The sequence below is a fragment of the Perna viridis genome, chromosome 4 (assembly GCF_037379345.1).
Source record: "Perna viridis isolate PV_CMFRI_1.1 ecotype Kerala chromosome 4, ASM3737934v1, whole genome shotgun sequence".
NCBI classification, from domain to species: domain Eukaryota; kingdom Metazoa; phylum Mollusca; class Bivalvia; order Mytilida; family Mytilidae; genus Perna; species Perna viridis.
Genome location: NC_142448.1, coordinates 33650496 through 33664342, shown reverse-complemented (window position 1 = coordinate 33664342; position 13847 = coordinate 33650496). Strand labels below are relative to the sequence as shown.

Genomic DNA, 13847 nt, shown 5'->3' with positions numbered 1-13847 from the left:
TCTCAGCTGGCCCATAGGGCCATGTGAGATTTTGCCATCACCTGGCGTCTGTCGTCGTCATCGTCCGACGTCGTCAACACTATTTCAAAACTCGGCTCTCTTGATATTACCAAACCAAACTAGATATGAATGTTTCTGCTTAGAATTTATGTCGAGATTATTTTATCCCTCGAAGACCACGGCCGCCTTTACTAAAGCAGAACCTAGGGATCAGTCAGAAGTGTTTCGCATATATCTTAAAAACCGTTAGAATTACCCAAATTCTAAAGCCGAAGTTAAATCATGAGGAAATCTACCTGTGGTCATTTTTTGTGTTAATCTGTAAAACCATGGTGTAGCTATTGCTTATTTTCGGCGTTTTATTTTTTTCTCTATTTTCAATGTTGTTTCTTTCAAATTTCCTCTCCTCTGACACTACAAAACCAATGTGAACCAAATTGGGTATGAATATTTCTTAGAAAATTCTAAATTGAACAGAATTGTGTTGACTTTTTGTCTGTCAAAAAACATTGTCGCCGTTACTGAAAATAAAACATACATACAGTTAGACAGTTCTTCGCATATATCTCAAAAAGCGTCAGGGTTAAAGAAATTTTGACAGACAAAAGGTGTTCAGTATGTTAAGTGAGATCTATCTGTGGTTAATTTTTCGTCTTAATCTGTTGAGCCATGTTGAAGTTATTGCCCTCCTTCGACATCTGTTTGCATTTTTCAATTTTATCACTTTAAATAAATTCTCGTTCAGAAACAACTAGTGAGAATTCAATTACTGTGAAAGTACTTTAATTCGTGGGTTTCAATTTTCGTGGTTTATGTAAGAAATACAAGTTCGTGGATTCTTGATTTCGTGGTTTGAGGTTTTCAGTATACATATCAATGGACATCTTTTTTTTTCGTTGGGAACCAAATTTTGTGTTTGGCCTAGCCACGAAAACCACGAAAATTAATACCACACGAACAATAGTACTTTCACAGTAAAACAGATATACATTTTCTCTAGGTTTGGGTATTAAGAATGTTATCCAAGAAAAAACATGGCCACTTTTCCAACAAAATAGAATGTTGCTTTCCAAGCCAGGTGATCAATTCAGGCCCTTTAGAACCTTAAGTTTGTTGATACATGTAATAAGTGCTAATTTGTCTTTAACAATAAATATCTTATGAACGTATATTTTGTCTGTATTTGTATGTTATATTTTTTTATTAAGTTTACAATTTTAGTTTACAATGTACATTGTAACTGTTTAAAAGATGGTTTGAAATACACAAATTTATATTTCTGCCTATTCACACATATATTTCTCTCGTAGAATACTCCAAAATAATTCATTACAGGGAGCAGAGGTATGTTTTTTTCAATATATTTTGTTCAGTTTTGTCATTTCAGCCCCTGGTTCAAAGGGACGATTTGCCTATATATATTCGAATAAAACCAACCAAATTAATGCAACAGCAACATTGACATTGGTTATACAAAACGTTGCTTTAACCAATAAGTGTTTGACATTTTGGTTATTTAAAACGAACACAGACCATTCATTAAAGGTTTTTGAAATGCCAAACCAAACACCGATTGACACATTGACTAAGTTGTACAACAAGTGGACTATACAAACTATGGATTTAAAGGCGAGTTCTAAACATAGTATTATGTTCAAAGTATCTGCACAAAACAAACCATTTGAAGGGACAATTGCTTTGGATGATTTGAAGATTTTGAATCATTCATGCGATGGTAAGTTTTCACTGACAACGTTCCATAACACGATGTACAGGTAACCAACTGTTTAAGTAGATTTTTATTCACTTTATGCTGTACCGTTTAAGGTTCATCATTTCCTTTCGACAAATATGGCCTCGATTTCACCACATTATTTTCTCTGACTACAGACAAATTTGTGTATCTGGAAGAATTTTAAGGCATCCAAATTATCCAAAAGACCAGGATGTTAGTCATGAAAAGTTCTTCATTTAAATTGAGGTCAAATGAGGTCAACAGCTGCACGATCGGATACAATATGATAGCAAAGGAAATACAAACTTGTATCGATTACTACAAAGAATTAGAATTTTCACATGATAGGAACAACCGCCGATTTGCTCATACTATGTCAAGTCCAGGGTAAACAAAATCATGACACCGTGAACAAATCGGTGCAGATGGATGCACAGTAACGGTTTACGAGTTCATGATGACGACAATAAAATTTCTGTAGAGATGACGTCAATCTAGTAGACAAATAAACCTGTTTCAGAAGCCAAATATCAAGAGGTCAAGCGCGGTAGTCTGCATAGTTATGTCAAGCTACGGTGAAACGTATGAATTGTGATATGAAAACTCCATCTGCAGGTGCTGAAGGGATTTTGCCACAGATTGACAATACGAAATGAAAAGTCATCGAGTTTTTCGTATAGTTTAGTCAATAGTTTTCCGATTCCAACGATGTATTGAATTCCCCCCAAGACAGGAATGTTTAGCGAAAACATGTCATCTATATTTTTGTACCGAAATGACTGCTGTCGTCAAATTCGAGGTGAAGGTTATACAATTGATTTCAGGTTCTGTTGGATAAATGAATAGAAGCTTCTCTCCAAATTAAATATAACTAATGGATAGAACATCGTCAATATATTGATAAGTGAAATTCAGTGGTCTTCTATCTTAATCTTTAATGATTGTCTTTCACAAAATTTAACTCTAGATCTGATTCATTTGAATGAAAAAACAGATGGACGAAGAGAGTTACAATTTAGTGAACTTGTTGTATGGCATCTCTCATTGTTATCAAAAGACACGTGAAGGCAAATTTTACAGCATGGTAATACTGGACTTTATGCATAAGATGACACGCTAAAATACAACAGAACGTCAATTGTATACGATTTTAATTACGATCAAAAGATATCGACCCACTGTAAGTAATTGGGATGATATGGATAAATGCAAACGCATTCAAATCCCATGCAATATGCACAAACTGTAGCAGGCCCAATGAGGGCAAAAAATACCACAACATCGAATGATAAATGACACGACGAAACAAAACATGGCACAAGAAGATCTACAATAAAATTGCCTAAATTAAAAGACGACGACTATTCGTATAAATCTACAATGAAAAACGGAAAAAAACACAAACACAATTACAGCCGTATAAACATTGTGTTGACATGACTATGGTCACCTCTAGCTAAATTATTTTCAAACGAATACTCCAAGGTTTTATTTGTTTTCTTTAAAACATAACTATTTCTGTTTTTAAATGACTCACGTCCTTTCTAAAGATTATTTAGGAAACCTAAATCTGATCTAGTGTACAGTTAGGTTTTTGGCAATATCATAATATATGAATTAGTGTTGGGAGTTAAGGAGGTGTCTATAAATCCCAGGCAGTGCGAGGCACAAAACAAATTTTATTTTAAAAAATCATCAATGTCATATAAAAAATGCATCCTTTCTCAAAGTTGAATGTTGGTTTATTGAAAAAGGGAGATAACTCTTTATGCAGTGCAATTGAGTGAAAAACATTTGTCATGAGCCACTCTTTGCCTGTTTTATTATACTTCTAATTTGATGATTGTAAGTTAATCTCAATAGAGCTAATTCTTTGCAGAAATGGAAAAAAGAAAACAATGTGTGCCTTTGGAACCTGACACTGTTATAAAGACATGTGCTAATGGCCTAAACATCACCTTCGATCCTACTATCAATGAATGTACACCTGTGTATACTAAAATTCAAGAACAGTTCTTTAACCAATGTAGTAGTAATACAAGTGTAACGTCGTGCGAATTGAACTTATCTGAAGTACTAAACAACAAACGAGATTGTTTTTGGAGGAATGAAATTCAGCTTCATTTTACCTGCACAAGTAAGACCCACATATAGCCCATATATAGTCATAATGTATGTATACATGTAAGTCCATATTTCAAAGCCAACCAAAGTGTGGAATGAAATGGAATGTGTTTGATTTCCCCCATGCGCATAAGAACGCCGGTCTTTAACTTTTCAATTAGATTTAATTCTTCTACTCATCTTTTATGAGTTTAATCATCAAAAAAGAATATTTTGTTTTATTAGATTGAAAAAAATGTCGTTAATCATTTAATCATTTAATTGATTAATGACAGTATGCTCATCATTGTATTATTTTACTCTTATTAAGATTTTGTAACATCCATATTTTTTATGGATTGGCCATATGAGGACGTATACAAATAGCTGAGAAATATTAAGTGGAGTTAACTTATACTAGAAATATAAAAATACACTGGAAATTTTTATATATTTCAGATAAGACAGAAATTTCATCTGAATCAGATGTTGCAATCTTTGGTGAGTAAAGACGAATTTTACATCAATTCGAAGGTCTCAAAAGAACACAAACACCCAGTTATTCCGTCTCCTGATCTAACCCGCCACCGCTTAATGGATTCTTTATTACATGATGCCACTGTTTACCTCTTTTTTTCTCATCTGAATAACTTTTAAGGTTCCTGTTGCAAAACATGGAATTTGTCAATTGTTGAACTGAAGGACTATCTTTTAGTTCGCAACGCACCTGAAACTGTTGAATGACAATTTGAGAAACTTTCACATATATTTCATTCGAATTACTTTTGATTTTCCTGATACAAACAATTGCCTTTGTCATTTATCGACCAAAAAAGGAGGGCTATTCTAATCTGCAGGTCTTCTGAAACTGTTGAATGGAATTTTACGAAACGTTCACATTTTTTTGGCATTGTGTACGTCCTGTTTTGGTTTCCATCTAAATATTTATATCAATTAAAAGGGTATCCTAACGGTCTTTTTGGAGGGTTTTGTTTGTTTGTTTGTTTGTTGGGGTTTAACGTCCGAGCAGCAATATTTCAGCTATATTCAGACGATGAACACAAAATTGATGATAAAATGAACATGAAATGATGATGAAATGAAAAAGGGATGGGACACAAGGATAATGGGGTCGACAAACTTTGATTGCCACTGGAAATAGAGAGAGGTGGGTAGGGTCGGGCAATTTAGCCTCCTGTGGCGGAGCCCTATGGTTCCTACTCCGGGAGAATACCACAGTAGGGTTCTTTCACGTGCGTGGAACGTGGCATCTTTCCCAATACGGTGCACCGCTATGGTTTGCGGTCCGGTTTTCCGTATTATAGCATGACAACCCCAGCATGTAACACGCCAGGGGCACACATCCCAGTTGCTCTGTGGGCAGAGCGACCTAGCCCCCGGCTAGGATTCTGAGTACTATTTAGTCAGATTTACGACAAGCTTAGCGCTGCTGCAGGCCTATTCTTTTTTAACACCCGGACCTGCACGGGGCCTTTTTGGAGGGAAATGGGGTATTACCAAGTGAAGTTTGCCCACAGTTTTTGGAGGGAAACGGGGTATTACCAAGTGAAGTTTGCCCACAGTTTTTGTTCTACTTTTAACTGTTTAAAATAGTTTTTAGAACTATCTATAAAAATTAAACTGTAAATTGATAAATTTGTTGAACTAAAACTAATTTTTTACATTATTCGGATTCTTTTACAACATATAAATTTTTGTAAATGTTAAAATAAGTCTCAGAATTGTTCCATGATACTATACACGTGTAGTTTTATTTTTTTCATCATTTATTCAATTAAAAAAAGAAATAGAAGAAATTGGATTGGTTGTAGCGGTAGTAGTACTTGTGTTTTGTGTTGTTGGAGCAGTTATATTTCTCGTTGTCAGGTACGTTGCATTGTCATTTTAACGTTTAATATATGATCGGGTGTACTAGTTTATTTCTTTTTCGATCAATCAGATAGTGTGTTTGGTAATTTCTAAATGAAAATGATTTGAATGCATTCACAAAGATGCTATTTTATTAAAACAAATTATACTTGAAATAAGCAGAACTCGATATTTACATAAAAAAAACACATCAACGTGACAGTGAATATTTGCATGTTTAGTAGGTTTTAGCTCACAATTATCTTTTCTACTGACATCCTTATAATATTTCGGATTTTCAGTGATCCCAATTGTCCTAGTTCTGAATTAAAATTGTCCAAATAGGTCTGGCTTAGAACTGTCATAAATTGCACTTGAGTAAAAGTGTTTTAAATTGAATTTTAATTTTGCGTTTTCATCTAACTAGGAGGAGAAGAAGTGACAAAAGCACTATGGGTATCATAAAACAACCAACTAATTACACAGGTCAACAAGACATTTCTCTACCAAAACCGAGCAGCAACACGAGACCAATGTATGGAAACAAGAATGATCTCCACCAAACTCACAGGGATGTGAGGCAAAGTGATTATGAGTGTGTTGAGTCGGAGCAAGAACTGATTCCAAGCCGACAAGATAATGATTTAATGTCTGTGTCATACAGAGACCACTTGGTCACACTCAAAACTGGCGAAGAACCCGAAGAAGTGTATTTTGTTCTCGAAAAAACAACAGAAAACTACCAGATGGCCCAACCGTTTGTTGACTTTGAAAGTCCCTATGATTTTACCGATAGTCAATACGCAATATCAGGCAACAATTATCACAGGCAAGATAACACAAACAATGTTTATTCGCAATCTGTAGACCAAACATATGATTCATCTTTTCATGCAAGAAAGGATGATGTTGATCACGATCAATTTTACCAACATACACAACAGAAAACTGAAGGTGATTATGACTTATGTCGATAATAAGTCGTATTATAATTTTATACATACGTACAACCACCAAGTGTATTGCTTCCTTTTTTATGTTTGTTTTGCTTTTGTTAATTCTATATTTAATTTTGATTTAATATTTAAGCAAGTCTGTCTGGTATGTTTACTAAAAACAGGCTCTTGGTGACATTAAAACCATCCACTATTCTTTAAGTTGTAAAATGGATACATAATTTTAATAATATATATATATACAAACGTCTCAGAATGTGACGACTCTATTCACTACATTGCTCCATCGGATCAAATTGATACAGGGAAGATATGTAAACGTATAGATATTTCGTCATTCTTCTGAATGACACTTATTTCCGTACTAAACCACGTACGTTTGAATAAGCTTAACACAAAGCGGTAATTGTTAACAACTAATACACAATGTACAAAGTGCAAAGTGGCAAACAATTCCATAGCTACATTTCACCATATAAATCAGATATCTTTTAATGTGAAGAACACAAAAGAAAAAACAGACTTTGTAAGTTACAAATGGACCCATTAATTAAAATAAAAAAGTAATGCTCATAGTGTACGAATACATTCTTTGCTTTAGTGAATTAAGTGTTTGAAAGAATCAGTCAAAATGGTAAAATTAGAAACATAAATGTCAAAATCACACCGATCTAACAATGTAATATCACTCAGGAATACTTTATCTATTTTAAAAGACCATTATTTGATCTCTGCATCACTGGCTTTGCGCAGACATTTTTCATTAGAATCTTAGAAAAATAAGGTATTTGACAGAATTATCTGCCCTTGAAATGCTCATTTTCAGGGCATTTCAATGAAAATGTAACTCAATCGTCCAGCATGACATGGAAAATCTTGTCTGTTTTCCTTGATTCTGATGGTGCAAATAATCAAATTACACTATCAAAATGTTTGTTTTTTCATACCATGTTTCACCTACTGTCTGATTGAGACTGACACTCAAGACATAGAATTTTAATATACTGTACACGTGTTTCAAGGAGTAACCTCTCATCAGCTTTAGAGTCAAATATATAGGAAGATCTTAATCCAAATATAAATTATATACAAGAAGCATTCAAAATTAACATTATCGAAATCCATCAACAAAAGTTTTTATTATGAGCATAACAACTTTTTTTCTGTTTTGATAAGGGATTTAGTCCATTTTGAACTGATTTTTAGGTGTGATAATGTATCCGCAGTGGCCAACTTTTAAAGGGGGAGGGTTGTGATCACACCAAAGTACTTTAACCCCGCCGTATTTTTGCGCCTTTCCCAAGTCAGAAATTTCTGGCCTCTGTATGTCCGTTCGTTTTCACCTTTATTTTTTTTATTTTTAAAGTTACTTGAGTATATAGAGGCAACTCTTTTACTGAACTTGTGTAAAATGATGTTTTTGGGCCGGCTGCAGCCTGCCCTGTGGTATGAGGATTTCCTCGTCGTTTATTGAAGACCAATGAGTGGCCTTGGGCTGACAATTTAATCCCGGTGGGGTTGTTGTCTCTTTGACCTTAATATCCTACCTTTTCTCGTTTTATTCAAAATTTAAAATCTAAAAAAGTCGTAAAGTTTATTTAACAACTTTTTGTTCATTTTCCAATTCATGGAAATTGCCTATGTGTTAGTGGATAATTTCAAAAGTGCATTGATCATTGTTTATAAACAATGTGATGGTTTGAAACGAATGTGGCGGCTTTACGATTAGACTTTCACGTAAGGGATCATAAATCGTGTTTTATTAAACAGATAATCTCAAAGCGAATCAAAGAACGATAACTCAGTGTCGAGAATAAAATGGTTGGAAAGATTTGTTATAAATTTAAACTTTGGATTGAACTGACCTGGAGTATACTTCTAAGAAAAGGCCTTTAAATTTAAAAAAAAATTACTTTTTTAAGCCAATAAAGGACAATTTTTAATATCCATTTGTTTTGCGTCACAAGGAAACAACCACAATACAAATCATACTTTTAAAAAAAGCAATCGAGACATAAGGTTCTTTTTTTTGTGTTGGGAAAGTTAAAAGTGTTATATTTTGTATAAAGATATTGTGGACTAAGTTAGACGACAATTGAATAAATAACAGTATACAGAAATCTTTCCAAACAAACATAGTAGTAGTTTACTGAAGTTGACATTACCAAACAATCCTTTAACTCTACGCACTTGAAAGCAAATTGATATGAGAACCAGGTGAACGAGGTCTTGTCAATTGGACCAATGGCAACGCTGTACATGTAAATGTATGTTATTTCATATCAATTAAAAATAAGTAATTTCAATAAGATAATACATTTACATGTGGTATTAATTAACCTGCAGTATACAGTTGCATCAGTCAATATCATAATATGATAATGCCCGGTTATGAATTTAGAGTTTCATCCCTTTATTAAACGCATTCGTGATTAATCAGTTGTAAATATACAGAAACACGATTTGCATAGATTTCTGGAGAAAAAAATCGAGGATATGGTTCCTCAATGAAATAAAAATAGTAGTTGTTGATAAACTGATCAATATCGTAATATTTAGATTGCCCGAAGGACAATGGTATTGACTGCGAAAGCGATAATGACCTCGACTACGACTCGGTCATTATCACAGTCAATACCGCTGTCCTGTGGGCAGTCTAAATATCACGATATTGACCATTTTATCGACAACTATGAACTATTAAGTCCTTAGTAATAACCAAACAGAGTATAATTAAAGGCTGTAAAAAGTATCAAATGTAGGTCAAAACGCAAAATTAAAATGACAATGTACATGTACAATATGAGTGTTCTCGTGGATAAAAAGACATCAGAATCATCTTGCTTAAAACACATACAGTACCTGAACCAATCCGTTCAACTATAATTGCGTCCCGTCATCGCTCAACGATTAGTCATCGATCCGTCAAACAGATCCCTTAAACAAGTGATCGCTTCTGTTTACATCACTGATCGGTTGATATTTTACGGATTGGTTTGTTTTGTTTTGTCTTGTTTTTTTTGTTTTCTTTCTTTCTTTTTTTTTTTTTTTTTTTGTTAATTTTACACATAATTACTAAATAATATGAATTTAAGCATGAATTTTACTTTTTCTTTTACAAAAGTATTTTCTTGGATTGGTTTCAAAGAAAATTCTGACATTTACAGGAACCGATCATTTGTTATTTAAAGAAAACACAAAATCAGATCAGTCACAGCTGTCGGTCATCGGTCCGTCGGCGACGATTTAATCATCGGTTATTGACGCGTCATATAGATTCACGGATCGGTTCAGGGACTGTAAATCATCTTTTAAGAAAAGCTCAAAATTAATATTGTTAACATCAAGTTAACAAGTTGGGGAAGATTTTGTCTAAAAATCAACTCCAACATCTTTTTCACCAGTTTAAATATATTGTTGAATTTTAATTTGTTGTCAAAAACGAGGTCATCTCCTGACACCAACTGTTCGGCATTTTCCGTTTTTATTTGAAAAAAAAAACACTGTGTGCTTAAATTCGATGAATTGTAATTGTATGTAAGCTGAAAAAGTATCGCGGCAGGGATGATACAAACGTGAACGCCAATTCGGTTGATTCCGAGAAATAATGAGGAGGTTGTCACTTCACAGGACAAACAACTTCCGGTAACAGGGACATAATCACCTGATAAAGCCTATTGTTACTTTTTATTAGCAAGTAGATGTTTTTTATGCCCAGTTAGCATCTATCAACTCTAATCAAGTTTTACTGTAGTAACATACTTATGGTGTTTTATTTCGATTTGTTTGAATGAATGAATGAATGAATGAATGAATGAATGAATGAATGAAGTTTATTCTCATAAACTACATATTACAATAATGTATAACAATCAAATGCACGTGTGAAAAATACAATATGTATTAATTTAGAAGATTTACCCGGAGGACTGACTTTCATACTTAAAATCTTTACAAATCTGCTTAATTTTTCTAAAACTATAATATTTGTTGTGTTGAACAGATTATCGAACTTAAAAAAATTAGGATTTTTCCAACAATACTCAGGAAGTAATTTTTTTCTATTTTTTTTCTAACTAAAAAAAATGTTCGCAAGATAGAATGTAATGGAATTCATCATCAATTTCACTCGAGTCGCAAAGTTGACAGAGTCCCTCGTTCCTAGGAACGCCTTGCCACCTTCCCGTCTCGATTGGCAAATGCTGACTATCACATCTAAATTTGCATAGAGTAAATAACAAATTATCTGGTAATAATTCAATATATTTTATAAATTGAACATTTTTTGTATATTCTATAACGAAGACATTTTATTTGCTGTTACCTCTAAAGGATATCGTCCCAGCTCGGCATACACGATACAGTCTGGAGTAGACTGTTTTATATATAAAATATTTTTTGCAAAATTTTAAATGTCCATGTTTTCAAATGCCCAAATCTCGGAGCCATATAGTAATATAGGAACAAAGCATTTATCAAAAATATCTAGTTGATAGCTTGTTTCGTCTACACTTTCTTAATACACCATATATCGCTTTCAAACTTTTTCGTATAGATATTTTCGGGTTGTTAAAAAGGACCCACTTTCAGCGAAATATAAACCAAGATACTTGTAATCTTTTACAATCTCAACTTCTTTACCATTTAGAGTAAAGTGGAGGTTATTTGTAATTGCACCTCGTAAAAATATAAGTATTTGTGTTTTGTCGACATTGACAGGTAAATGCCATTTCTCACAGTAGTTTTGACATATCTAACATGTTTTGTAACTCTGTGCTGCTATCAGCAATACCGTGTCATCGGAATATAAAAACAAAAATATTTTTAAATACATATTAAGTGCGAATTATATACCTGTTGTGATAGAATCAAGAACCACCCACCACATTTTTGGAAACGAAAAAACTTTATTTTTTTATTAAATGATTGAGTTAAACAGAAAATAGAGCAGGAGAAAGGTATTCCCCTTGGCGAACACCTATTTAACATGGAAAGTAGTCTGATTTGCTTAAATTGAAAATAATTCTGGACTTAATGTTATTATACATATTTTGTATGATTCCAAAGAATTTTCCATTGATATCATTAACTAATAGTTTATTCATTATTTAATTTCTCTGAATAGAGTCAAACGCTCTTTGAAAATCGATGAATGCACAACGTAATTTCTTTCGTTTGACCTTTAATAATTCAAATAAGGCATACATAGAAAGTTTATGATCAGATGTACTGTATCCATTTCTGAATCCTGATTTTCGAGTAATATAGAACTATTTTCTAAATAGTTACACAGCTTGTGGATCAATATCGAAATAAAGATTTTCCCAAGATTTGATAAGTTTAATAAGTCTATAAATCTTAGGTTAAATTTTACTACCTTTGTTTTTAAAAAGAGGAATAATGTTACCATTTAGCCATGCTTCTGGTATTATTCCTGAATCTAGTATAATATTAAATACATTCTCATATACATCAGACATAACATCAGCATTAGCACATACATATTCATTTATTACAAAATCATCTGCTGGAGACTTGTTATTTTTAGCATTTTTGATAGCTCTAATAACCTCCTCCTTAGTAATAGCTTTGTTAAGCTCAGCATTTACCAAAATATCGTCAGGATAAATTACATTTGGTATATCTTCATTATTTTTATTTATCTTCTTAAAATAATCAAATGAAGTATCGATTGCTATATCATAACTGTGCACCGGTCTATCCCGATTCAGGACTTTCCAGTATTCACGAGGATTATTACTTTTCAAAGATTTAATCTTTTTCTTCAGTTCAAACTTATAATTCTTAATACTATTATCTAAGATTTTCTTATAGGTCTTTTAAAAAAAGTTTAGAACCACAATGTTTCTACAATTTTCGCGCTTTTCGAAAATCTTTTCTCTTTCTGTAACAATCCTTGTCAAACCAATCTTTGGTTTAATTTTTATCAGGACTATTTTTCACGACATTTCTATTCCGCCAAACACCAAATGTTTGTTTTGCTGAATTAAGCAAGACATCTCTTGTTTCAAGCACAATATTATTCATACAATTCTGATCAACACTTTGTTAATCATCAGTTTTTGAAATACTGGTATATAATTTTAGTTCTTCAACTCCGTTCAGATCAATATTATTTCTATATTCGTTTAATCTGTTTTGGTCCCAGTGACCTATTTTGTCAGAATAATTTGTTTGCATTTCCTCATACCTCTCGTTCAAGTCATAATGTTTATGAATATCAACAACTAAATGTAAAGGAAAATGTATATCTGAATAGAGACTGCTAAAATCAAACACCTCAAAATTATTTACATTGTGCACTATATTTGCAGTACATAACGTATATCAACAACACTTGTAGTTCTGCTCGTTGCTTTACCATTTCTATCACAAGCTATTCGCCCATTTAATATACACACATTGTTGTTATTACAAAATGATACAAAATTCCTTCCATAGTTATTTATAGTTTTGTCAACTGAAATTCTATCTCTTGGGATATACAAAATGTCTAGTTCCTGTATAACTGTTCACAAAAAGAAAATTCATAATCAAAATTATTATTTTCTGTCTTTCTAGAAATGTAATAGTCTGGCAAATGACCAGTACTGCTATTGAAATCGCCAAAAAGAAAAATGTTTGAAAAATCCGTTTGCAAAATTTGAAATTCTAATTCAATCTCATTGAATGCATCATTAAAATTCATTTTAAAATGTATAAAATTCTATTTTTAACACCACAACGTTTAAGACTAAGAAGTGTAAACACTATTCAAGAACAGCATTGTTAGTATTGACAAGGTTTCCATAATGAAAGTCAGTTACGATAGAGTTGGTCTCATCTGTTAACCGTTGATCTTCCTTGACCGGATTATGTCTGTCTCTGGGGTCCTCTGCAGGACTACCACGTCCTCGAGTTGAAATTCAAAAAAGGTCAGACTCCTTATTTACGGGATGGTAGTCTCTCATTTGTTTTCATATCGGCTCCACTCGTAACTGGTGGAACAAATTCATAACCATCAATAAACAATTCATCTTTCTTGAAATGAACTTTTTTCCGGAGATTTTTAGCTTCCTTGTGAAAAAGCTATAAAACGTTCCGACGGTCTTTAACTTCCTTTGGGTGCTGCACATTTACACCGAATCGGGTTCCTTGAAGATTGGCAGCGGCATTTCGAACTG

The 13847-nt window shown here is 33.0% G+C and overlaps 1 protein-coding gene across 4 annotated transcripts in view; it reads left to right on the top strand.

The window, feature by feature from the left end:
* The window catches only part of LOC148619836 (uncharacterized), a 37731-nt gene extending 30488 nt beyond the window's left edge, over positions 1–7243 (top strand). For 2 of the 4 annotated variants that reach the window (XM_088580168.1, XM_088580166.1), the window contains 5 exons: positions 1388–1735; positions 3615–3872; positions 4298–4339; positions 5644–5725; positions 6135–7243. In XM_088580168.1, the coding sequence (XP_088436294.1) occupies positions 1388–1735; positions 3615–3872; positions 4298–4339; positions 5644–5725; positions 6135–6684 (1280 nt within the window). In that variant the 3' untranslated portion in view covers positions 6685–7243. The remainder of the gene's footprint in view (positions 1–1387; positions 1736–3614; positions 3873–4297; positions 4340–5643; positions 5726–6134) is intronic. The other 2 variants (XM_088580165.1, XM_088580167.1) reach the window with 1 other exon arrangement.
* Positions 7244–13847: the final 6604 nt, after the last annotated feature.